The sequence below is a fragment of the Neovison vison genome, chromosome 6, assembly GCF_020171115.1.
Source record: "Neovison vison isolate M4711 chromosome 6, ASM_NN_V1, whole genome shotgun sequence".
Lineage (NCBI taxonomy): Eukaryota > Metazoa > Chordata > Mammalia > Carnivora > Mustelidae > Neogale > Neogale vison.
The window spans coordinates 177,227,867-177,252,363 of NC_058096.1; the positions used below are offsets into that span (position 1 = coordinate 177,227,867).

At 38.3% G+C, this 24,497-nt stretch overlaps 1 protein-coding gene across 1 annotated transcript in view; it reads right to left on the minus strand.

Annotated features, from left to right (window-relative positions):
* Positions 1-8,046: 8,046 nt before the first annotated feature.
* Positions 8,047-24,497, minus strand: part of ARL8B (ADP ribosylation factor like GTPase 8B) — a 54,263-nt gene continuing 37,812 nt past the window's right edge. Inside the window, 6 exon segments of the mRNA XM_044253113.1 lie at positions 8,047-10,157; positions 15,626-15,696; positions 16,323-16,390; positions 19,309-19,402; positions 20,160-20,233; positions 21,505-21,585. Coding sequence (XP_044109048.1) covers positions 10,108-10,157; positions 15,626-15,696; positions 16,323-16,390; positions 19,309-19,402; positions 20,160-20,233; positions 21,505-21,585 — 438 coding nt within the window. The 3' untranslated portion in view covers positions 8,047-10,107.

Genomic DNA, 24,497 nt, shown 5'->3' on the forward strand with positions numbered 1-24,497 from the left:
ACTCCCCCGTGACGCACCAGGAACCAGCCCATTGTCCCCCACCCCCAGTCCCTCGGGCCGCCGTGCCAGGCCCCGCGTTCGCCCGCCCAGTCGCCCGGGATTGGCCCCGGACCTGCCCAACCTCGTGGGGGCGCGGCCGGGGACTCCCTCCCGCGCCATAGGCCGCCCGGACTTCCGCAGCGCCGCGAGGCCCCGCCCCATCCCCCGCCCCGCCCTCGGGGCCCCGCCCCATCCCCTCGCCCCGCCCCCTGGGCGGTCGGAGTCCAGATGGGCTGGCGTGGCAAGTAAGGGCCGCTCGGGCTACTGGCGAGGAAACTTCCAGCCAATGGGAGCGCGGCACGGGAGCACCAGAGGGACGCAGGACGGAGACGTGGTCCCCAACCAGCCGTCTTAGGGCAGAGAGTGTCTCCCTCCTAGCCGGAACCGGAGAAAGCCACTCCAGCTCTAGGTTAGGGATGGTGCCAGTTAAAAGACGTAAGGAAAAGGAGGGAAAGGGGCATTTCCTCGTAAAAGGAGCTACTTTTGCATTGCAAGGGCAGGGTTTTTAACAGGACCGTCGTTTACGGTGAGGGGTGGGATACTACCTGGTAGCACCGGACCGCACAAAAAGGTATCCTGAATTCTACTCTTTTTATCAGAACACCCTAATTTGTAAGAACCGCTCACTGTGATTGTAAAACACGTATTCCCAGATCTTGTAGTAGACCTAGCAAATACCAGTGGAGGGTCCTGGAAATGTCTGTATACCAAGTGCTCTTGGACAATTCTTAGCATCTGGCAATTTCAGAAAATGCTGAATTAGTCTATACTGCCTTTGTCTCGGAAATAGGAGCTTTAGAAAAAAGGGGAAGAGTCATGGCCGCCGCTACCACCGACTTATTTTTGCCAAATTCATTTAACCAAGTCCCCTCCCACCTCTGCTACTCCCACCACCTCTCCTGTGCACCACAGTAGCGACCTAACCTTTCGGTTGTAGGACAGAGTCCTGGTCAAATCACTTTACCCATTCTGTGTCTACTTCCTATAATTAAGAAGGTTGCAAATATCAGCTCTGAAGGACTAGGGCTCTCATGTAACGATTCAACAGCGTAGGGGTTTTGTTTTGTTTGCTACATTTGTAGATACCTGTTAAGATGTTCTCTCAGGGGGCGCTTGGGTGGCTCAGGTCATGATCTCAGGGTCTTGGGATCGAGCCCCGCATCGGGCTCTCTGCTCAACAGGGAGCCTGCTTCCTCCTCTCTCTGCCTGCCTCTCTGCCTACTTGTGATCTGTCTGTCAAATAAATAAAATCTTTAAAAAAAAAAATGTTCTCTCAAAGTTAGACCATATGCCTTGTTACACTAAGGTTTCTGAAAAGCATAGGAAGCAAAGACTGATGGATGGCCCAAATCAGGGACTGGCTGAGTGACCAAAGCAGTGATTAAGAGAATGATAAAAGTTATGGGGTACAATCATCACATTCTCAGGGGACTTTTTGCAACACAGAAGTGTAAGTAATGGAGACTCAGAGGGAACCCAAAGAAACATTTTATTACAACACAAAGTAACTGGCACCTAGTAAGGCTGGCTTTTTGTGGGTTGTTTTGTTTTTTTGGCTGAGCCTTATCCCTCCCCCCGAATTCTGAGAGATACACCTGCCCAAGCATCAAAGAGTATAAAGAGAGATTGAACCAAGGTCTTTTGCCTACTGAGATTCTTTTACTCCTCTGTGCAAGGCAGCTAGGAACCCTGCTAGAAATCCAATCTTAGCGCTTGATCCTGGACTTTCAGGTCTGCCCTCCCAGAACCTGAAAACTGAATGTGAACATGAAGGTATATGTTGTTCCCTTCGTAATTATTTTACTGCAAATTTTAAAAGTTTTAAATTTGCTCTTGCTCCCTGCTTAAGTGCAGTCCACATTAATGTCAGCTCCTGTACTCACATTTGGAGACAAGATCTAATAAAAACAAAGAGAAAACCATCCAACTTCTGAAAGATACCTGTCCTGGTAAAACTTACGGTTTTCAAAATGTGATCCATTTAATCTTCACAGAAAGCGTTGTTTAGGCCTATTCCACAAGCCCTAAGGGAAGAAATCAGGTTGGAAGGTTCAAGTTCTCTGAGCTACTTACTGTGGGTAGAAAAAGGGCTACCACCCAGGTTTCCTGAACTTTCCGTAATTAAAAAAAACTAGCTGGTCCGCAAAGCAGATGAAGACTGCTTTTTCTATTCTTCCTAAGCCACCGTTGGCTTGGCAACATTGACATTAGCACCCTGCAAGGCACAACCGAAGATTTAGGGGCCAGGTTCAAAAAGTATTTTGTCTTGAATTAAACTGAGCCAAAGGAACATGAAGTATCTCCTGCTAGCCTTTTAGATTAGCCTAAGTCTTCCCGCAAGGTAAATGTGGCTGTTAAGACTGGGACAACACCCTTACGTAATCAGAAAACCTCAACCTTAAAAATCAACTTTATGAAAGGCTTTTCTGCACAGTCTCAGGAGATGATCAGGGGACTGATTAAAAAAAAAAATGAAATGTACTATGGTAAAAATGGCTTCACTCTGGGGGACGCAGAAGAGATGACAGCTAAAAATCCAGACTCAGAAGCCTGATTGCCAGATGTTCAAGTCATTGCTTTGGCCTCTGAGTGACCCTGGAAAGTTAGTTAATTTTTCCTGGTTTTCCCATCTGTAAAATGAGGGTAATAAGAGCAGTACTCAGAGCATACGGCAGTGGTAAGAACTGAAGTACTGAATGTATATAGTGTACTACAACGGTGTTCCATGGCGAGCACTATCACTACTCATTTAGTAAAAGTACCTGGTACATATGAATCTGAGGTTTGTTGGATGAATTAAACAAGTAAGCCCCTCCTATTTTCAAAGCACTATTTTAGGAGAAAACTGTGTCTAAGGAAACCAAGTATGAGACTGGACAAGGACTAAAACTTACCAGTCCAGCATGGGCAGAAAGAGCTTTGGAACCTCACATCTAATTCCAGTTCTACTTAACCTGTTCCAGTTTCTATACCTCATGGTCCTAAATCTCTGTGATTTGGAATTCTATCCTACAAGGTGATCCAAATTCAATCTCCCTCTTACTTTGACAGGTGAAGGAAATGACCTAGGAGGTATATTTTGGTGCCTTTAAAGATATCCTCCATTGTAAATAAATCAGCAGACATTCCAGTTTTCAGAATCAATCTTGTGAGTCTAAGGCAATCAGCGCACTAGGTTCCTAAAACTGTAAAGCCAGGAAACAGCTCGGCCCTATAACCTCAAAGGGTACAAGGATACTTCCAGAGATGCTTATGTTAAATATAAGCATTAAAATAGTCTCTTACAAGGAGGATTTCTCTGCTCTAAGAAACTATAAGGGATTGATCATCCAAAGCAATAATATAAAACAAATGGTATAATGGTAACTTTTAAAACAGAGTACTGTGGGACGCCTGGGTGGCTCAGTAGGTTAAAGGCTCAGCCTTCAGCTCAGGTCATGATTCCAGGGTCCTGGGATCTCTGCTCCACAGGGAGCCTGCTTCCTCCTCTCTCTCTGCCTACTTGTGATCTGTCAAATAAATAAAAATCTTAAAACAAAAGAAAGAGTACTGCTTCTTTCTGAAGCAATGTATACTTTCTAAAAGTCAGGGTGGGGGGTGACTTAAGAAAAAGGGGTAGGGACAAGGAGGAAATTACCTATAATCACATTAATTTGGTAGAGATCCAACACCAGAATTAAGGTAATATTGACTCCTCAGCTGGGTAAGAAAAGCTAAATTTCATGTGCTTAAAATTGTACTGTATATAATTATCATTCCCACTTTATTTGATGGGCAGAAATCCAGAAGTCTCTCAACACACTCTGCTGACAAGACACAGGGAACAGGAACTGGTAGAAATAAAAACTGGCATATCCTCTGTAAAGGGCAGTTTGGCAACTCCTAGCCAAAGTACAAACCCATTTACCCTTTGACACAAATAAGCTTCTGTGAACTGCTGCACACATACATGATTCACTGCAGTACTGGTCACAAAAGCAAAAGGTTGTAATAACCCAAATATCTATCAACAAGGGACCAGTTAGGTAAACTATGGAATCTGGAACAGTGAAAAATACATAGACAATGGCACGGGAACCATGCTACTATGAAGGAGAATGAGGAACTCTCTATACACTGATATAGAAAGATTGCTAGGACAGAGGAATTGGATAAATTCATGTTCGAATCAGTATGCTTTCTATATAAGAAAGTGAGACATATATATATATATATATATATATATATATATATATGTACATCTATTCCTATTTGCTTTTTGTATTTAGTATAAGGAAAACACTAGAAAAATAAATAGTGATAGAAAGTGATACAAGGATTACCTGTAAGACCAGAGTGGTGGTGGAAGGGTGGATACTCATTCATGGGTCAGACCATCATGTTTCTTAGGGTATTTTCAATTTTTGAATCATGTGACTTACCTATTAAAAATCATTCAAAAAATAAATGGAATCTAGGAAAATAAGTGGTTACCTTCTCTTCCCCACCTGTTCTAACTACTAAACCACTATGCAGTGGTTATCCATCAAGAATTGATATTCATCATTCATAGGCCTGCCCCACCCTTTAGGTCACTGATGTTTCCAGAGAAAGTAGTTATCATAAAAATTCTTAACCTTCTTTGAAGGGTGAGGAGAGCTTGTGCTTTCATTAAGTCAGTCAGAAATACGTATTTCTTTTTCCTTAGAAAAACACTGGGTAACTGGTAGATAGAAACGGTGGACTTTTCATATATAGGAACAAGAACGGCACATTGTGTGATAAAGATGGTACAAAACTGAGGGTAGGCCAAAGCTGTGTGTAAAAGCTGGCTGGAGAAGACACCATAATTGGAAATCTATTAATGTTCTATTTCCCATGTTCAAATGGGATTATATTGATTTTCTTGTTTTGTTTTGTTTTTAAGATTTATTTTGACAGAAAGACAGCAAGAGGGAAAACAAGCAGGAAGAGTGGGAGAGGGAGAAGCAGGCTTCCCGCTGAACAGGGAGCCCGATGCGGGCCTTGATCTCAGAACCCCGGGATCATGACCTGAACCGAAGGCAGACACTTAACAAGTGAGCTCCCCAGAGACCCCAGGGTATTTTTCCCCCTCTCAATACTATGAAAAGAAGTATTTTCTAACTGTTGCAGTTTTCTCCAAGCTCCAATCAATTCTAGCAGAACCCAGTAACACTGCAGTTATAAAGTGTTAAACATTAGCTCTAAAATAGTTTGCCCCCAAATTGGTAGTAGGTATGTGTTTTCCACATTGTATACCAGTCTGGGAGAAATACTTAATTTTTTTAAATGGCCTTCAAGTTATAAGCCTGTATGTTTTATAGCATTTCCTTCAAATAAAATCTAAGTTATTGTTTCATTCTGTAAAATGTCTGTGATCTCCACTCTTAACTGTGTTAAAGTGATAAAATATAAATATTTGTACTTTTGGATTATTTCCAAGATGAAAAAATGCAAAATTAACATATTCACTAGGCCAAGTGGGTCTTGTGATCTACTCTGCTGTTTTACTATCATCCACATCTCTTGGCTGCTAAAACAGTGGTAGCCTGTTAGGAGAAATTATACTAGAAATCCTCTCTCATTTTACAGATGGGAAAACTACAGAGCCAGAGACAATTCAGCAACTCACCACACAAATCAGTTAATAACAAAGAAAGGAACCCATTTTCTCAGATGTCAATCCAGCACTCCTGTCAGAGCCAAACTACATTAGCATTTTAAACTTGACAAATTATTTTCCTACCCATCCTTTCCTCTTATAAATTCATGATCTGCAAGCCCCAAAAAAGTGCAGTTAAAGTATATTTTCTCCCCTCTGATTCCTGCTAGGAAATCTGCATTACCTAAGTTACCAGCTGCCTTGCAGTTTTAAAATAGAAATTACCTTACTGAAGAGAGGGCTTGTTAATGAAATGGAATAATGAATGACTACTGCGATTGCTTAGATTAAGAAACTTCCCACTGCAATCTATCTGGCATGTCAATGAATTGCTTCTGTTTCCCTAAGAACAGTTAAGAAGCAGCAATTACAAAAGCACCCATTTTTAGTAATAGCTGAGTTTTAAACAGAAATTGTGCAGAGGCTATTTACTAATCAACAGGAAACACCTGCAGCAGGCCACACATTGTAGAACTACAAGCTTAAGGAAGTTGGCAAGGCTAGTGTTTGCATTATTTTCTTTTCAATCATCTTCACAGGCATATACATTGTTGAGGGCACAACAGTTAAAAGTTTGAAAGAGAACAAAATTTTTCCATCACTCAATATGGTGGTTTCCCCATGATGGCATTTTTTTTTTTTTAAAGATTTTATTTATTTATTTGAGAGAGAGAGACAGTGAGAGAGAGCATGAGCGAGGAGAAGGTCAGAGAGCGAAGCAGACTCCCCATGGAGCTGGGAGCCCGATGTGGGACTCGATCCCGGGACTCCAGGATCACGCCCTGAGCTGAAGGCAGTCGTCCAACCAACTGAGCCACCCAGGCGTCCCCCATGATGGCATTTTTAAAGTATTTGGCCAAGTGGATGTTACTTTATAATGCTGGCTACAGTAAATTCAGACTTCCACTCCAGTTGCCATCTACCAGATGAGGAGGCTAGAATTATCAAATCAACAGGATTTCAGTGTAACTGGATCCTGTATGTCTAGAACTAAACAAAGCAATTAGTTCCTCAGTCAAAACAATGAATACTAAAGTAGCCACAGTCCAACACATAGAGAATTTTGTTCCTTTGACTGAATCAAAGGAACCAATTTTAGAAGTCTCAATTTTTGAAAGCAGTTAAAAGCTTAAAATCAAGGATAAAACTAACCTTCTATCCTTCTATCCTTCCCACTCCTTCCCCACACATCACATTCACTTTGGGGGGCCTGGGTGGCTCAGTTTGTTAAGCAACTACCTTCCCCTCATGATCCTGGAGTCCCAGGTATTCAGTCGAGAATAGGGCTCCCTACTCAGCAGGGAGTCTGCTTCTCCCTCTGATCCTCCCGCTTCTCATGCTCACGCGCGCTCTCTCTCTCTCTCTCTCTCAAATAAATAAAATCTTTAAAAAAAAATCCCTTTGGTAGGAGGGTGACGAGAAAAGGACCAAGTTAACTGCTGACGAAAATGTCTCCACCAATTCCATACAAGAAATGAAACCAGATATCCTAAGGACTTCTGTACAGACATGCTAAATCACATCCAACTGGCCAACAAGGTTTAGCTGTAAAGAGTAACAGTATGGCTATAGAGAAGAGCCAAGCTAACTTTTCTTGAGTAAAACTACCTAAGATCATTTCTGCAATAGCTTTGATGAGATAAATGTTCACTTTTATAATGCAAAACATACACCACACTAGGGAAGTAGGCCAAATGGCTTTACCTTAAAAATATGCTTCTGGGGGTGCCTGGGTGGCTCAGTGGGTTAAAACCTCTGCCTTTGGCTCAGGTCATGATCTCAGGGTCCTGGGATCAAGCCCCTCATCGGGCTCTCTGCTCGGCGGGGAGCCTGCTTCCCCCACTTCTCTGCCTGCCTCCCTGCCTACTTGTGATCTCTGTCAAATAAATAAATAAAATCTTTAAAAAAATATATGCTTCTGTGGGACAACCACCATTTTGATATTTAACATCTTTTCATTCTGGAACAGAAGTAAGTAGGCCTGCCTTGCAATTTCAGTTTATTAGATTTTTATTATAACTTCTGAAACAAATAAATTATAAAATGTCTAAACAACTAGCTCTTGCCACTTCCAGAAGTCCTAAGTTTGGTTTATCAGGACGGTTTATAAGTAACAGCATCTCCTCCACCATGTCCGCCCCAAAAAATCGCACTATCAACCCTGTGGTTATTTTAAAAGTTTATTTCTATTTTAACTAACTCGCAGACTCAATTCTTTGAGAAATGAACTGATTTCTTTCTAGCACACTGTCTATGGCGCTTGCTCATTGTAACTTTCTTCCCAACCCCTTCCAAAAAAATCAGCACCTTCCATTACGATGCACATTTTAAGTTAAAACTGTCAATACAACCCTCAAAATGCAAGTTTATTGAATAAAGCTGAGAAGAGCAGTAAACAGACAAAAAAATGCATCACCTAAATAAAAAAATTCACGTATTTACAAAGTTCAGTAACTGTTAAGTTTTCACATGCAAAAGTTAATGCACAGGAAAATGTTGGTAGTAGAGTTTGGATGTCTTGAAATGCTGAAAGCAATGAACAGACACATAAACATTAAGTTTTAGCTATAGGTCAATTAACGAACCTATGCGGTCCCCACACAGTCACTCACTTTAGTTCCAATTCCTCCTTTCAGGCACAAGCAAATTGCCACATTCTTTGTAATGGTTCACAGTAACCATTAACGGTGTTGAGCTACAGTAGCAAGTTTAAATATCCCTTCATTTACAGAACCATCCATCCCATCAGGGAAGTATGCAACGCGCTTCAAAGAATAAGAACAGAATTTTAAAAGCTGAGATTCTACTCATAAAAATGTGAATGGAGAAAAACAAGTAGTATCTGTGCAACACAGTGCAGTATTTTGTACAGAATATTGTTAAGGCCATGGCAGTCTATAAATTAAAACTGGTATTCATTAAAACAACTGTTGACTGCACTTTTGAGTGCTCAACATTATGGAAATGCACTGTCTACATGAGTGCTGCTTAACAAAAGAAACAAAATCACACACAGTGTGAGGCAACACATAAGCGGGTGTAGCATAAAGTTTTATCTACTACAGTGGTTTATGTGAATAACAATTTACAAGTGAACCAGTATTAATGTGTCCCTTTATGTATATGGACATCACTAAACTACAAAACATGTTCATTTTAAGTTTTTATACATCTCCGTATAGTAGAAGCAAACAATACACAGCATCAGTTCCTCAGTTCTCTGTGTGACTGATTATTAAACAACCTGTAGACGTTGTGCATGATTACATTAGAGAGAGCAGGCAGGTCTAGAGTTGTCACAATAATCAAGATGTCTAATGGCACCAGACAAAAGAGTGCCAAACCTTACCTCAATAAGAGAGAAAAATAAGAATTTTTACTTGTTTCTAAGTATCTATTGTGCTGAAAGTCTATGACTGGATATAAAAAGTCGAGAGTTAGAGTGTCATGCAGCAGCACTGATTTAATGACTAGAGATAGAAAGAACAAACAGGTGTTTGTTAACAAAGTCTGACATTCTTAACACATTTTATTACATTGGCTGGAATGCTCTAAATCCATGAAAGCCTTTGAGAAAATCTTCAATTCCCAACCCTTTAAAAAAGTGTGTTGAGCCCCCCGCAACCCCGAATAAGAGAAAAAGAAAAAGAAGAAAAAATAGAGAAGTAATGATCTGGACAGATATACAACAGCGTGCCTTAGTTCCTCTCATAACCCCAACTGCTATCTGTGAAGAATTCTCAGAAAGCAGATGTTTTAAAAATTCATATATGATCTCACCAGTGTAAAAAACCATAACAACACTGATCTGGTGCCTCAGCTCACTCTTTGCAGACCATTTTTTTAAATTCCTAAGGTGTAATTATACATTTCACATGCATTTGTGAGATATGTAAACATTATGTTTATATCCCACATGAGTCAAGCTAAAGGTTTTCTAAATACTGTGTGGCACTAGAAACTTCATGCTGTATCAAATCAGTATCAGTATTAAGCAAATGAATTCTACAATGAAATATCATAGACATTCACTGAAAACCAATATAAAAATCTGGCCCAGAAAGACCAGAACAGAAATATGCAATTTTCTTGATTTAAGATGGTCAAGTGTTTTTGTTTTAGTTCTTTTAAAAAAAAAAAAAAAAAAAAAAAAGGCTCTACACACTGTTTAAGACAAGTATGTATAAGAAGCTTTTCTGTGTGTGCTGACTTTATCATGACAACTCTAGCTGATTCTTTATGAAGGATTAGGGATACACATCTTCAGCAGTGCACAAGAGAAATAAACTCTGAAAAAGGCAATTTCTTGGGTTTAGGAAGGACCGTATTCTGGGAAGTACTTCAGAGGAACGGACAGTAATTCTAGGATTATAGCCAGGAAGGACTGGAAGACTTCAGGAGATGCTTCAGCTTCTTCTAGATTTTGAATGTTGAATAAGCCACTGAAGTGTGATATCTAAAGATGGAGGGGAAAAAAATTGAAGGTGTTAAGATCAAAGTTAAGACACTAAACATGAGAGACAGTATTTAAAATGCAGCTAATTCAAAGTACATGCTGGCCCTGTCCTGCTTTTTCATCTATACTATTCTCCATTACCTAAACTTCAAGAGGACATTCTAAGGAATTATGAGAGACTCAGCAGTCTCTGATTTAAAAGTTAAATTATGCTCAGGACAGCCTGTGCCATCTTTTATTCATTCAAAAATTTACTGACTGCCTGTTAAGGTAAGTACTGTATATGAAGTGCCAAGAATGCAAAGATATGGGAGAACCCCTCTCTCCCCTCAAGGAGCTTTACGTATCAAAGTTGGTAAACACAGACAAACTCATTTGGGACTAGGAGAAGGACTGCCCCACAGAATTCCAGGCAAAGGAAACAATAAAAGCAAAAGAATAAACAAAAGCATTAACAGGGTGGAGATCTAGATGGATTATATGTGATAAGATGTGGATGAAGCATAGTACAGGGGAAGAGGCTGCCACTCAACACTAAGGCTACAGCTGGGGTCTCAACTTCACCTTTTTGACCTTTTGGACTTGGGTAATTCTTCGCTGGGATGGGAAGAAGGCCTTCCCAGTGCATGGCAGACTATTTTGCAGCATCCATGACCTCTACCTCTAGATGCCATTATCTACCTCCCTACACACCTGCAATTGTGACAATCAATAATATCTCCAGGGATTGCCAAATGTCCCCCAAGGAGCAAAAATGTCTTCTGCCCTCAACTGAGAACCACGGGCTAGAGGGAGCTAGATAACCTTGTATACCACTCTAAGATGCTACCAAGTTTGGGTTTTATTCTCAAGTCAACTGGAAATTACTGGGGAATTTTAAGCAAGGAAATTATATTTGCTTATTTTAGAATGATCAATGGCAAAAGAGGACAACTTGGAGTTGTCAGTATAGACAGTGACTATCACAACAGGAGTAGTGACTAAAACCGCCTGAAGCAAACAAGTGTTGTAGGAATGGAAGAAGGAAAATGTGGAGCTGACCAACATACAAACACAGAAAGAATCTTCCAGCTTCAGTGAGTTGTGTTTGTCATAAAGCTGTTGACAAACACAGTGGTTAAAGAACAGACTTGAGAAAAATAAAAGATAAGTTAGCAACATAGCACATCAGATTTCACGTGTAGAAGGTAACAGGCATGGAGATGTCCAGCAGATAGTTTTACTGATCTCAGAAAGAGCTGGGAACTGGTAAGAGGTGTCCAGAGGTGGCAGCTGCAGCTATCACAACTGAGATTAGCCCCCCAAAAAAGCACTTAGACTGACAAGAGAAGGCAGCTAAGTCAAAACAGTGAGTTACTGTCCTTGAATTCTTTAAAAATGTCATCCATAAAAAGGGTATGTGAGAATCTATCAGATGCAGCACTCAATTCTCCAAACCTGAAAGATGAATGCAAATTCAGTTTCCAAGCTAATAACATGTTATAGAAACTGTAAGCCACACATATGTAAAGAATACCCTAGAGCTGAGATCTGAACAAATGCAACCTCTTCAGAGCTGTGGAAACAATGATTTAACCTGATTATTGAACCAGATCATGTGCACTTTAAAAGGAGGACTGCAGGGCGCCTGGGTGGCTGAGTGGGTTAAGCCACTGCCTTCGGCTCAGGTCATGATCTCAGGGTCCTGGGATCGAGTCCCACATCGGGCTCTCTGCTCGGCAGGGAGCCTGCTTCCCTTCCTCTCTCTCTGCCTGCCTCTCTGCCTACTTGTGATCTCTGTCTGTCAAATAAATAAATAAAATCTTAAAAAAAAAAAAAAGGAGGACTGCAGTATGTAGTCAAGAGCAAGGCCACATTCATTAGAATTGAATGGGGAGAAAAGTAAATCTGACGGTGAAATGCCTAGGTTTAAATATTTAAGAAAGTCACTTAAAACAAAGCTTGTGGACATCAGTCGAAATTATATCCTAAAGACAAATGGATCCTTAAGACTAGATTAAAAAAGCAGAAAATAAAGACAATACTTAGGGTGCCAGGGTGGCTCAGTTGGTTAAGCAACTACTTTCCATTCAGGTCATGATCCCGAAGTCCCATAATCGAGTCCCACATGGGGTTCCTTGCTCAGTAGAGAGTCTGCTTCTCCCTTTGACCCTCCCCCCTTCTCATGCTCTCTAATAAACAAACAAAATTTTAAAAAAAAAAAAGAACAAAAGAAAGATGATACTCAGATGAAGGAGTCATCTTTGCAAAGATCATGTTCACAGAAGTAATCTGTTCTATGTTTAAGGACACATTACTGAAGTATTTCATACACCACACTGGGAAGCTGGAAGGAAAATATATCACCTGTGCCACCTGTGTGCACTGAGATACTTCGGGAAAAATTTAATAAATTCATAAATTTGGTTCTGAAATACGTTGTAAAAGGTGAAAATAGGGAGGATGTTCTGATTTGACTATCCAAAAAGTCTAATCCACTTGGCCATTATATTTCTTGCTCCAAATAAAACAGGCATTCTGATTTACAATCTACTTGTTCTGAATCCAGTAAGAGTGGATCCATTTCCCTGGGCTTGGATACTACTAAGTGAAGCAGGAGTTCTACAATCACAAACTAGTGACTACGGAGCTCTATGACAGACTATGAAGTCAGCCTCAAATAACAAAAGTAGTTCTCACCAACTCTCTTTGATTTACTTCCTAAATAAGCTCACAAGATTTTTTCAGGAAAGTATCTGGCTGGTTTGTCAAGGTAGTAAAACAAAGGACTTTTTTTTCTCTTTTCAATAACTTTTTCCCCCTATTTTATGAAATATTAGAGAGAGTATAAAGGAGTAAAATGGATTTACAGAATAGCACAACGCCCCAAGATTATGGTTAGCGTATGCAGAACAGGGTTTTCCAACCTCACCAATACTGACCTTTTACACTGGACAATTAGCTGTGGGGACTGTAGCATCTTTATAACATCCCTGGTCTCTACCCACTAAGTACCAGCATCACACTTTCATTTATGACAACCATGTATCTCCAAACATTGCCAAATGTATCCTGGGGGAAAATCCTTCAGTGAGAACCAATGTATATAAGTAAATGCTCTCTTAGGGACACAACTTAAAACTTAACAAGAATTCCTCCTAACACGTAAGGAGGGGGAGGATTTTTTTTTTTTTTAACTAATAACTCTAAGTAACCCTAAGTGCTTGAAGAGTCTTTACTCAAATTAACTAAATGCTCACAATATAGCAAGTCCCTTATTCTACCCATTTAATAGAGAACAGCTTGTGTCCTTCAGCAAAGTATTAGGTTCAGATTCCTTTTGGGTGCTCTTTAAAGGAAGCCCATGGGTACCTGGCTGGTTCAGTGGGCAGAGCATGTGACTCCTGATCTCAGGAGTCACCCACCCACACTGGGTGTACAGCTACTTAAAAATAAAATCATAAAAAAACGTAAAAATAAAAAATAAAGGAAGCCCAGAATTAGCCAGAAAACTATCAACACTTTGAGCTTATCAGAGCATGTCTGAGGAGGGGTGAGGAAAGAGTTGATAAGACTAGAACTGAATGGGGGAAAAGTTAACTATGATGAGAACCAATACATACTGAATGAGGCTAAAGGGAAAAAAATAACAATACGTTCTTCTAAACATATGTGTTGGCACTACGTATTACATTCTACTCCAATACAAGATATTGCTGTTTTTTTTTTTTTTTAAATTGGAAGTGTGACTATGGTAGAATGGTCAGAGACACCATATTTTTGACTTTGAAGTTGGAGGAAGGAGCCATGAGCCAAGAATGCAGGCAGTATTTAAAAGCTGGAAAAGATAAGGAGGAAATGGAGTCTCTCCTAGAGTCTCCAAAAAGTACACAACCTGTCATTTCAGTCCTTGATTTCTAGCTCCGTGAGAACTATGACGGGCTTCTAACTGACAGTAGCAATAGAAAACTAATACACCCACATGACATCCACCATATGTCAAATGCTGCCATGCATTTTCACACTCCCTCTCACTAAAGAATTTTTAAATTGCTGCCATTATCACCATTTTATAGATGAGTAAAGACTGGGGATCAGGGAGGTTAAGTGCTTTATCCAAAACCAGTCAGAAAGTAACTTAGGACCAAGTGTTCTGGCCTGAGGCTGCAGGACTCCAAAGCCCATGCTGTTTGTTAAGCCAATTATGTGGCAATGATGGACAGCCTCATTTTTCTGTAGTGGCCCACAAAGCAATTTTTTTCACTAGTGACCACCAAACTGGGAGAGGTAAAGGTGCCATGAAAATCTCTAGGCTCCTACCCAGCTGCTTCACGGTACATGCACTGAACTCTCCTCTCACACTTTGGTTGAACCTGTCATGCCAGACAAGAACTGTGTGACTTAGCCTTAGTTAGCTTTTTGTCACGAAGGTACACTTTCCTGTGAGGATATTTTATTGCACCGTTATAGGTCTTTTCACTCAAATAGCTAAGAGTTGGAATAGCCATTCATCTTGTCAAATCTTTCATCTTTCCTCTTTACCTTTTGATCCTTCTCACCCATTCCAATCCACGTTTATTAAATAACCTCTCACAAATCAGTTAAGAAACTGAACTTCAACCAGATACTTAAATTCGTTAAGGATCCTTTATTGGACTGAATACTGTTCCCCTAAAAATTCACACTTACCTAGAACCTCAGAATTTATTCAAAAATTGTCTTTACAGATACATGAGATCATACTGAATGAAGGTAGGCCTTAATCCAATGGTATCTATCTTTGTAAGAAGAGGAAATACACACACATGCACAAAGAAGAAGGCTATATGAAGCTAGAGGCAGAAAATGGAGGGAAGCATCAATATATCAAAGAATGTTAAAGGCGGCAGGCAACCACAAGCTAAGAAAAGCAAGGAAGGACATTCTCCAACAGCCTTCATGACCCTGCTGACACCTTGATTTTGGACACCTAACCAACTTGAACTTGAGAAAATAAATTTCTGCTGTTTTAAACCACCCAGTTTGTGGTACTTTGCTATAATAGTCCTAGGAAATTAATACAAACATTAAATACATAAAGAGTACTTTTGGCTTATATTTCCAACTGAGTACTAACATTACAGTAATATACTGGTTCAATAAATGAACAATTGTTTTAGTGCCTAAGGACCAATTTTTATAGTCATATTTCAAAAACATTTTGTTACAAAGCATAGCTGGATACTAACTCTGCCAAAATTAATACAATAAATTGATAACACATAATGTTTAACTTCATGTCTATTTCATTTACTTCTTTAAATAGCATAGGGCACATTCAGGATGTTGTATTTGCTGTCAAAAGATATAATGTCTATTGCTTTTCCTTAGGTAAAAACAATAGTCCTCTATAAAAGAAGTCACTTCAACAGAACTGGGAATAATAAAGAGTAAGGAGCATTAAGACATCCCTTCCCGTGATAGCCATTTCTTTCACAGTCATTTCTTACCTATATTATCCTTTTCTTTGCAAGAAATTGAATAGCAGCAAATTTCTCTATCCTGAATAGCAGACAGGTTCCTATAAGAAGCAGAATTAAGACAATAAGTCTGTACTTAAAATAACTATCATACCTATCATTCTTTGTTCAATTTTCTTATCTTTTTATACTGAAGAAATGTACTTTATTACTATGAAAATTTTAGAAATTCACTTGTCTAGTAGGCCAAATTTACCATGTTTGCCCAAAAACATGGCTGTAACTACTAAATAACAGGAGGGCCTGGCTGGCTCAGAAGAGCATATGAATGACTCTTGATCTCAGGGTTTTAAGTTCAAGCTCCATGTTGTATGTAGAAATTACTTAAAAATAAAATCTTTAGGGCGCCTGGGTGGCTCAGAGGGTTAAGCCTCTGCCTTCGGCTCAGGTCATGATCTCAGGGTCCTGGGATCGAGTCCCACATCGGGCTCTCTGCTCAGCAGGGAGCCTGCTTCCTCCTCTCTCTCTCTCTGCCTGTCTCTCTACCTGCTGTGATCTCTGTCTATCAAATAAATAAATAAAATCTTTTTAAAAATAAATAAATAAATAAATAAAATCTTTTAAAAATACTAATAATATAATGATGCTAAACAAAGTATTAGGCAAAACAGTGTAATTTAGAACCCTTTTTTTTTAAAAAGCACCATCATTCATTCTTAAAACATACATTTTTTCAATTAGCTGTTTCTCATCCAAGGCATTAGGAAGATCTCTCTTGTTTCCAAGTACTAGCACCTTTAAAAAGAAAAGATATTAACAATAAACTTTTATGTAAGAAAAGGTCACAGAAACATATGATAGTCATATCTGCAGACATTAAAATTGGAACGCTACCATAATATTGAGGCATATTTGTTTAACTGGTGGCCTATCTCACTTACTTAGTTATTCAAATTAGTATTCATTTCAACTTCTACTGCATCAATGCCCCGAATTCAATACATGGCTGCCAACTTCTACTAAAATGTTACAATTCTATGGTATGAATTCTCCAATTTCTACATAAATCTCTACCATAATGTGAATATGATCTTAACACAACCAAGAATGGGGGAACAATTTTTTAACCATTTTTGTTAGCCATCAATCATATGAACACATAAGTATGCTTAAAATTCCCAATTCATCCTACAGAATATCATGTATAAATATTCTAAGACAATGGTTAAGTCTGGAAATTAGGATAAATATAGCAGTCATAAGCTCTATGAATAAATGGTATCATCTGGTTGCTAGATGTGCTTTGAAAAGAAAGGAAAGCAGAGAGGCTTCCCAACCACCACTCTGTCTCAGATAAGTCCTTTCTGCCTTAGAGAAGAAAAAGAATGTGAGTACATATAACATATTTGAGAATATCCATACTCTAAATCAGTATTCTCTAAGAACATGTAATCTTTGACCCATCCCAACAATATACATGCCATGTCTACCTTACCATAACTATTTCTTTCACTTAATACACCCCTATCCCCACCCTACTCCATACACTTTGACCATTTCTACTCATAGAACCAAGATACTTACTCTGCACAAAGGACAAAGAGACAAGGACAAAGGCAGAGAGAGTTGGGGAAACTGGGAGCTCACAGGACAATGTTAAACTACAGCCTGTCTCCCCTTCCCCAACTTTCACCCCTCTCCATACTCTTATTTAAGTCACACCAGGTTCTCAGGCTAGACCTGACTGAATTTCTAAAAATATTATCAAGGCCATTTGTGATCAGCTGTCAGTTTCGGGGTTACCTGGCATTTTGGCCCTCTTACTACATTTAAGAACTCTCCTCCTACCTTATGAACCTGCCTCCTGATAAAGCTACTTGCTTCTATGGATAATTTTTCCCCCAGTTCCTCTCTACTAGAGCATAGATGCATAATCTAGGATGAACCAAACCTTTCCATGCAGAGGCAGTGATGCAAGAAAGCAGGATAGAGAACCATTCCGAAGCTAGGGAAAGGGAAACAGCTAAATGACTTTCCAATCAGAACAATTGTGTCTAGTGTTCAAAAACTGCATGTGGTCAACAGACTTACTCTGTGGTGTGAGTTTGGATGTGATTCTAGCAACTGATTAGCTTCCTTGTTCCAGCTTATTTCCTGAACCTGCTAATGTGTAGCCTTCTCAGAGACTCTGTGAGCTACTCAATATCCCTTCAATGAATTCCTTTTTACTGCTTGCAACTAAGAAAGCTTATGGTGACCTTAAGGGAAGACTGATTTTTACTTCTGGTAGGTATACAGAACTAAGTTTTAGCACTTAAAAAATAGAATAGGCTTTGAAGTCAGATAGACATGGATTCGAAACCTGTTGCACAACAGGTAATGTTGCCATGTAACTGTGAAGAACAACTGTTCTAAAGGAGGGATAACCAAAAACTTCATTACGTTGTTAGGATTACCTGAGATAATATACCTCAAGTATTTGACATTCATGAACTTGTCATGAGGCTAACGCATGGTCCTTTGCCAACATTCTTCAGCTCAACAAATGGCACCACCTTCCATCTAACTTCATGAACCAGAAACAACTAGGAATTATTCTTTCTATCTCTTCTTCCAATCCATTATGAAGTCGGGTAGACAGCATTCCTAAATATCCCTAAAATCTGTATCCTTATCATCTTGTCTACTACCACCCTAACCCATGGTACTGTAATTTGCCAAGACAACTTCAACAGCTTCCCAAAACTGCCCTCCTTATAGTCCCCCTTGCCACTTTAACCCATTCTTAAAATGAAATCACGATGACTTAAGTAATAAATCTGACATTTAAAATACTACAACAGTGAGTGCCTGGGTGGCTCGGTCGGCTGGTCAGTGGAGCAGCTGAGCGTCTGATTCCTGATTTTTGGCTCAGGGTCATGGGGTCGGACACCCTCTCACCAGCTCTGTACTCAGGGCAGTCTACTTCTCCTTTCCCCTCTGCTCCTCCCCCTCCCTCCACCCACACATGCTCTCTTAATAAATTAAATCTTTAAAAAAAAAAAAAAAAAGGAAAGAAAAAAGAAACACTTCAGAAAAAAGCTTTAAAACTAGCAACAGTTTCCCACATAGTCCAGCCCCGCCTCCCTTTAGTGCCCTAGCTGCCACATGGCTTACCACACTCTCCCCACCCTCTCACTCTGCTTTTGCTCTAGGGAGACTGGCCTCTTCTCAGTGCCTTGCTTCCTCCTACCAAAAGGCTTTGGCTACAACTCTCTTTTCCTCACATGTCTACATATCCTCACCATTCAGCTCAAGCATCAATTCCTCAGAGAATCCTTCTTTCTTCCCCCAATCTAGATCAAATATCCCCTCTAATTTATAATTCTCAAGGCCCCAGGTACCTCTCCCTCATAGCACTTATCAGAGCTGTATTATTCAAGTGACTTCATGGCATGTACCTTTCCTACTACACCATAAGCTCCATGATGACAGGAAGCATGCTTCTGTTCACTTCTATTCATCACTGTATCCCCAGGACTGAGCACTGCTCCTATTGTATATAGTTTAATAACTAGCTGGTTAAGAAATTAATAAAAAGCACAGTACCCAGTATATGGCTAATATTCAGTTAAAAAGTCTTTTAAGATCTTAAAACATTTAACATAATAAATTATAATTTTAAAAATAATAACTCTTATAATCATATAAAATAACAAGAACCCCATACTTACTGGAATTCCTTGTAACTGTGGCTTATCTAGAAGATTATGTAGTTCATTTCGAGAGGCTTCTATCTTTTCACGATCAGCAGCATCTATCATATAACTTAAAAGAAAAAGCGAGTTCAGTATCTCTTGTCTCCAAATTCTCTGATGGTCACAATTAGGGATGAAGATTTTTAATTTTCAAATTTACACTACTAAGGGGCACCTGGCTGGCTCAGTCAGAATAGCATGCGACTTTTTATATTGGGATTGTGAGTTTGGGCCCCATATAGGGTGTAGAGATTACGTAAATAAATAAATAAATAAACAAACAAACAAACTTACTTTAAAAAAAGATTTACATCACTGAAATTGTTACTAATAAAGACCCAGATAAAGAAAAGCTCAGTACTCAAAAATAGTTTTAAACAGGGGCTCCTGGTTGGCTCAGTGGGTTAAAGCCTCTGCCTTCAGCTCAGGTCATGATCCCAGGGTCCTGGGATAGAGCCCCACATCAGGCTATCTGCTCAGCGGGGAGCCTGCTTCCTCCCTCTCTCTCTGCCTGCATCTCTGTCTACTTGTGATCTCTGTCTGTGAAATAAATAAATATATATGTTTAAAAAAAAAAACTTTTAAACAGACTATATTTAGATGCTAATATATGACAGTAAAACATTTATAACCCTTAGTTCTTAGCAGCATAAACCAAAAAAAAACCCCTAAAACTCTCATTTATGATTAAATTTGTTAAAGTTTTGTATTAATGGGATTACACTAATAAAGACTATTACTGCATGAAATAAAAATTGAATCTTTGCAAGTACTGAAAACAAGTTTTTTCCCGGACACCTAAATTGACCTTTTTAAGAAGCGCTTACACAATGGCATTGACTCCTCTGCAGTACCGTTCCCACATACTTCGGAATCGGGGCTGTCCTCCTATGTCCCAAATCTTTAAATCAAGAGAGAATTTTTAATAAAGATATTTTAAGTAATACTTTGAAAAAAAAAAGTAGCAGGAGAATAAAATCAGGCAGATACGCCCATTTCCACAATGTCAGAGCCAAATTACTCCTGAAAAACTTAAGCTGAAACAAGTTCTTAATCTAGAAGCTCTTGGGTCCACCTCTACATTTGAAGTTCATATTTCCTATGTTTACACGGGATCTAATAAGTTCTACCAAAGAAAATTTTGTGCAATACCTTCTTTGCTTGCTAACCAATAAATTTCTGTATTGAAAATATATCTTTAAGAGAACACTTTCAGCATGTACTGAACCAGGCATCATCCACAATCTATTAAGATTTAATTGTTTGACTGGGTATGCATTAATGCCTAATCATTTACAAATTTACTGTATCTATACGAAAGCTACTACCCACAATAATTCCACAGTTATGCCTACTCTGTAGGTATTATTCTGGACACTGAGCTATCTAAACGTCTTAAGTCATGATATTTGTCTTCAAGAGGCTTCCACTTTAGGTACAGACACCTGTAATATGCATAAAAAAACCTATACATGAAAAATGAGAAGCTTCATTAGATGAGCTCCAGAAAGAATTTATTAGTAAGCAGCTTCTGTGAGCCATAGGAATTAGGTGAAAGGATTATAAGGGCTCAGACAGTTACAAGTAGACTCCCATGAACTATAGAACACACCCAAAAAAACTAAAATATATCCCCTGGTAAACAATCCAACAGTCCAGGATTTAATTAAACCTGTCAAACTCATTCTCAAAACAAAATTATGTTTACCTAGTTAGCTTTCTTATTTCACAGTTTTAATTTCAGCACTTAGTAGCAAAGAAAGAGAAAGCTGGGTTACCATATATGTACCACAAATATAATATTAAATTACCAATATTATAAATAATAAATTATCTTTCAATATAAAATACTGTCCATGAAATAATATAATACCAATACAAATGTAATTCCAAATACAGGATCTCAAACATGGGATTTTTATTTCTTAGGAACATCTACACCCCAAATATAATTCTGCCAAGCCATATGTTAAGTTTTTTTATGGCACTTAACATTTCAACATACACATTCTGATATATGAAAGAAAAAAACAACTGATTTACATTTGTTTGGAATGTACCCATTCATGAGTTAAGAATTACGAATAAGCATGTAAAAAACAAAGGAAGAGAAAAATCTGTAGCTGTGTATGCTGACAATTTAAAATCAAGTATGGAAAGAAGGTCACATACCTTTATTGTGACGTTACCTTTAGTTACTTTCCTCATGTTAAAGCCCACTGTGGGTATCATATCTTCACTGAATTGACCTGACTGAACAAAAGAAAACATCTGAAGTTAATCAACATTTATTAAGACCTATAACATGGCATAAGCTTCAGGAATCAACAATGCTTCTATAACCATTTCAGTATACAACTGATTTTTTACTGGTGGTTAACAAATTGTCTTAAGAAAACATTCTTTATACATATGCCTGGGTGGCTCAGTTAAGTGTCCAACTCCTGATTTCAGCTCAGGTGATGATCTCAGGGTTGTGAGATCAAGCCCCTCTTCAGTGGGCGTGGAGCCTGCTTAAAGATTCTCTCTCTCCCTCTCCCCTTGCTCCTACCCACTCTCCTTTAAAAGAAAGAAATAAAACATTCCTTTTAACCACAATTTTTGAAGAGATACATTATTTCATTCATACAAACGCATAATCCCTTTAAAAAAAAGATACTTTTAATAAGATTAAAACTTCTTACATATTTCCTTAAGTTTAAAAAAGAAATATTACATATTACAACTATAAATGAAAATTTATTCATTTCCCACCTATATATAAGTGTTAACAAAGTAGGAAATCAGAAGTAAAATGTCAAAGTTCTTCATTTTTAGCACTTAAATTATTTTGACAATTTACAACTCACTGCTAACTAGTTTTTCCAAGTCTGTCTTTTAAACAAGGTTTATAAAATATTTTGTCATTGTATAGGTTTTCCTTTTATGTAATCAATTCTGTTCTCTTTTTGGCTTATGACCTTATCATAAGATTAAAATATTTTCTAATAGTATTTAAATGCCCTTTTAAAATTTAAAATGTCCATCCATCTGGAGAAAGTTCCTTTTTTCAATCATCTCACTCCTCATTTAAAAATCCACACTCCTAATTTGAAGTGATACGCCAAATGTCATACAGAGATACTTCTATATCTGAGTCAATACTTTTCCATTAGTCTGTTTATTCCTAAATTAGGATTAAATGAATTACTGCATCTTACACAATTTCTGATTCTATATAGAAGATAAAAAATTTGGAATGCTTTCAAAACTGTCTTGGTTCATCACTCACGTTTCAAATAAACTTTAGAAATTCATATTTCAGTTAAAATATTGACTAGAAGTACATTAACTATTAATCTGAGGATTGCCCTATATCGATACTTGATATTTAACCAGGATCAAGTTTCTCCATCCAGGCACATGGTTTGTTCATTTAAACATTCAAATCTTTTATATCCTTCACTATAAAGTATCATAATTCTCATAATAGCTTTCACATTTCTTATTTTTAAAAAGATTTTATTTATTTGAGAGAAAGAGAGCACAAGTAGAAGGCATGGGAGAGACCAGTGGGGGGCGGGTGAGAATCTCAAGAAGACTCCACACTGAGCACAGAATCCAGTGCAGGGCTCAATCTCATCACCCTGAGATCATGACCTGAGCAGAAACCTCAGCCAGATCCCCAACCTGCTGAGTCACCCAGATGTCCCTCATATTCTTAATTTTGACTACAATTACAAACTACATCTAATGAATCACAGCTAATACTGACTTTATACTTTTATGTATTTATAAATTTTATTTACCAAATATTAATTTCTCAGTTGACCTAACTCTTGCTTTTTAGGTAAACAGCCCAGGATTTGGAAATCTCTCAACAAAGGAATGGTTAAACAAACAGGACTATTTTCAAGGCCCTAACACTGGCTGATTGTTTGCTGTGACCTTATGCTAGCCACACATGATTCTAAAACTGTCTACAAGTCCTGAGCACAATGAATTCCAATTTTACAAATTAATTTCCTCTAAATAACTCCAAAGTTCTACATTCCCCAACCCCGCCGCATTCAGTGGAATTCAGGCTGATTTCAGAAAAAAAGATGTTAACCACAATCACTATTTTCACTTATATATTAAACACTATCATTCTCAGAACTTTCACATATAATTTATATGTGAAAATCTAGTCATGACATCAAAACTACATATATCAAAACTAGTAATGATACAAAAAATATATAACCTGATTAAAAGGGAAGCAAAGGCAACAACCAAAGGCACTATCCATGAAAGCAACAATAAGGTGGACTTCCTTAAAATTAAAAACTGCTATATGAACAAGATTCAGAAGAGTTAGAGTTAGAAAAGAGGCACAGAGTAAGAGAAAATATTTCTAAAAATATACATCCAATAAAGGACTATTATCCAAAATATACAAAGAACTCTTAAAACCTCAACAATATGAAAAAAAAAAAAAACCTAATTAAAAAATGAGCCACAGACCTCAACTGATACTTCACCAAAGAAGATACAGAGATGGCAAATAAGCATACGAAAAGATACTGCACATTATATGTCATCAGGAAAATGTAAATTAAAATGAGATACCACTGGTACATTAGAGTAGCCAAAATCTGGTACACCAATAATACCAAATGCTCGTTAAGGATGTGGAACAACAGCAATTCTCACTCATTACTGGTGGGAATGCAAAACAGTATAGCCACTATCAGAGACAGTTTGGTGGTTTCTTACGAAACCAAATATACTCTTACTATTCAATCCAGCAATCATGCTCCTTCATTTACCCAAAGATGTTGAAAACTTAAGTCCACACAAAAAACTGCACATTAATGCTTATAGCATCTTTCTGCATAACTGCTAAAACTTGGAAGCAACCAAAACCTAAGTAAATACATAGACTGTCCTATCAAGGAAATGGAATATTATTCAATACCAGAAAGAAATGAAGCTACCAAACCACAAAAATCCATGAAGGAATCTTAAAAATATATCTAAATGAAAAACTCAATCTGAAAGGACTACATACTCTGTGATTCCAACAAAATGACTGAAAACATGACTCCAGCAATAGTCTGACAAAGGCAAAACTAGGAAACAGTTAAGAAAATCAGTGGTCAATAGGACTTGAAGGGGTAGAGAGGAAATTAACAGGCAGAACA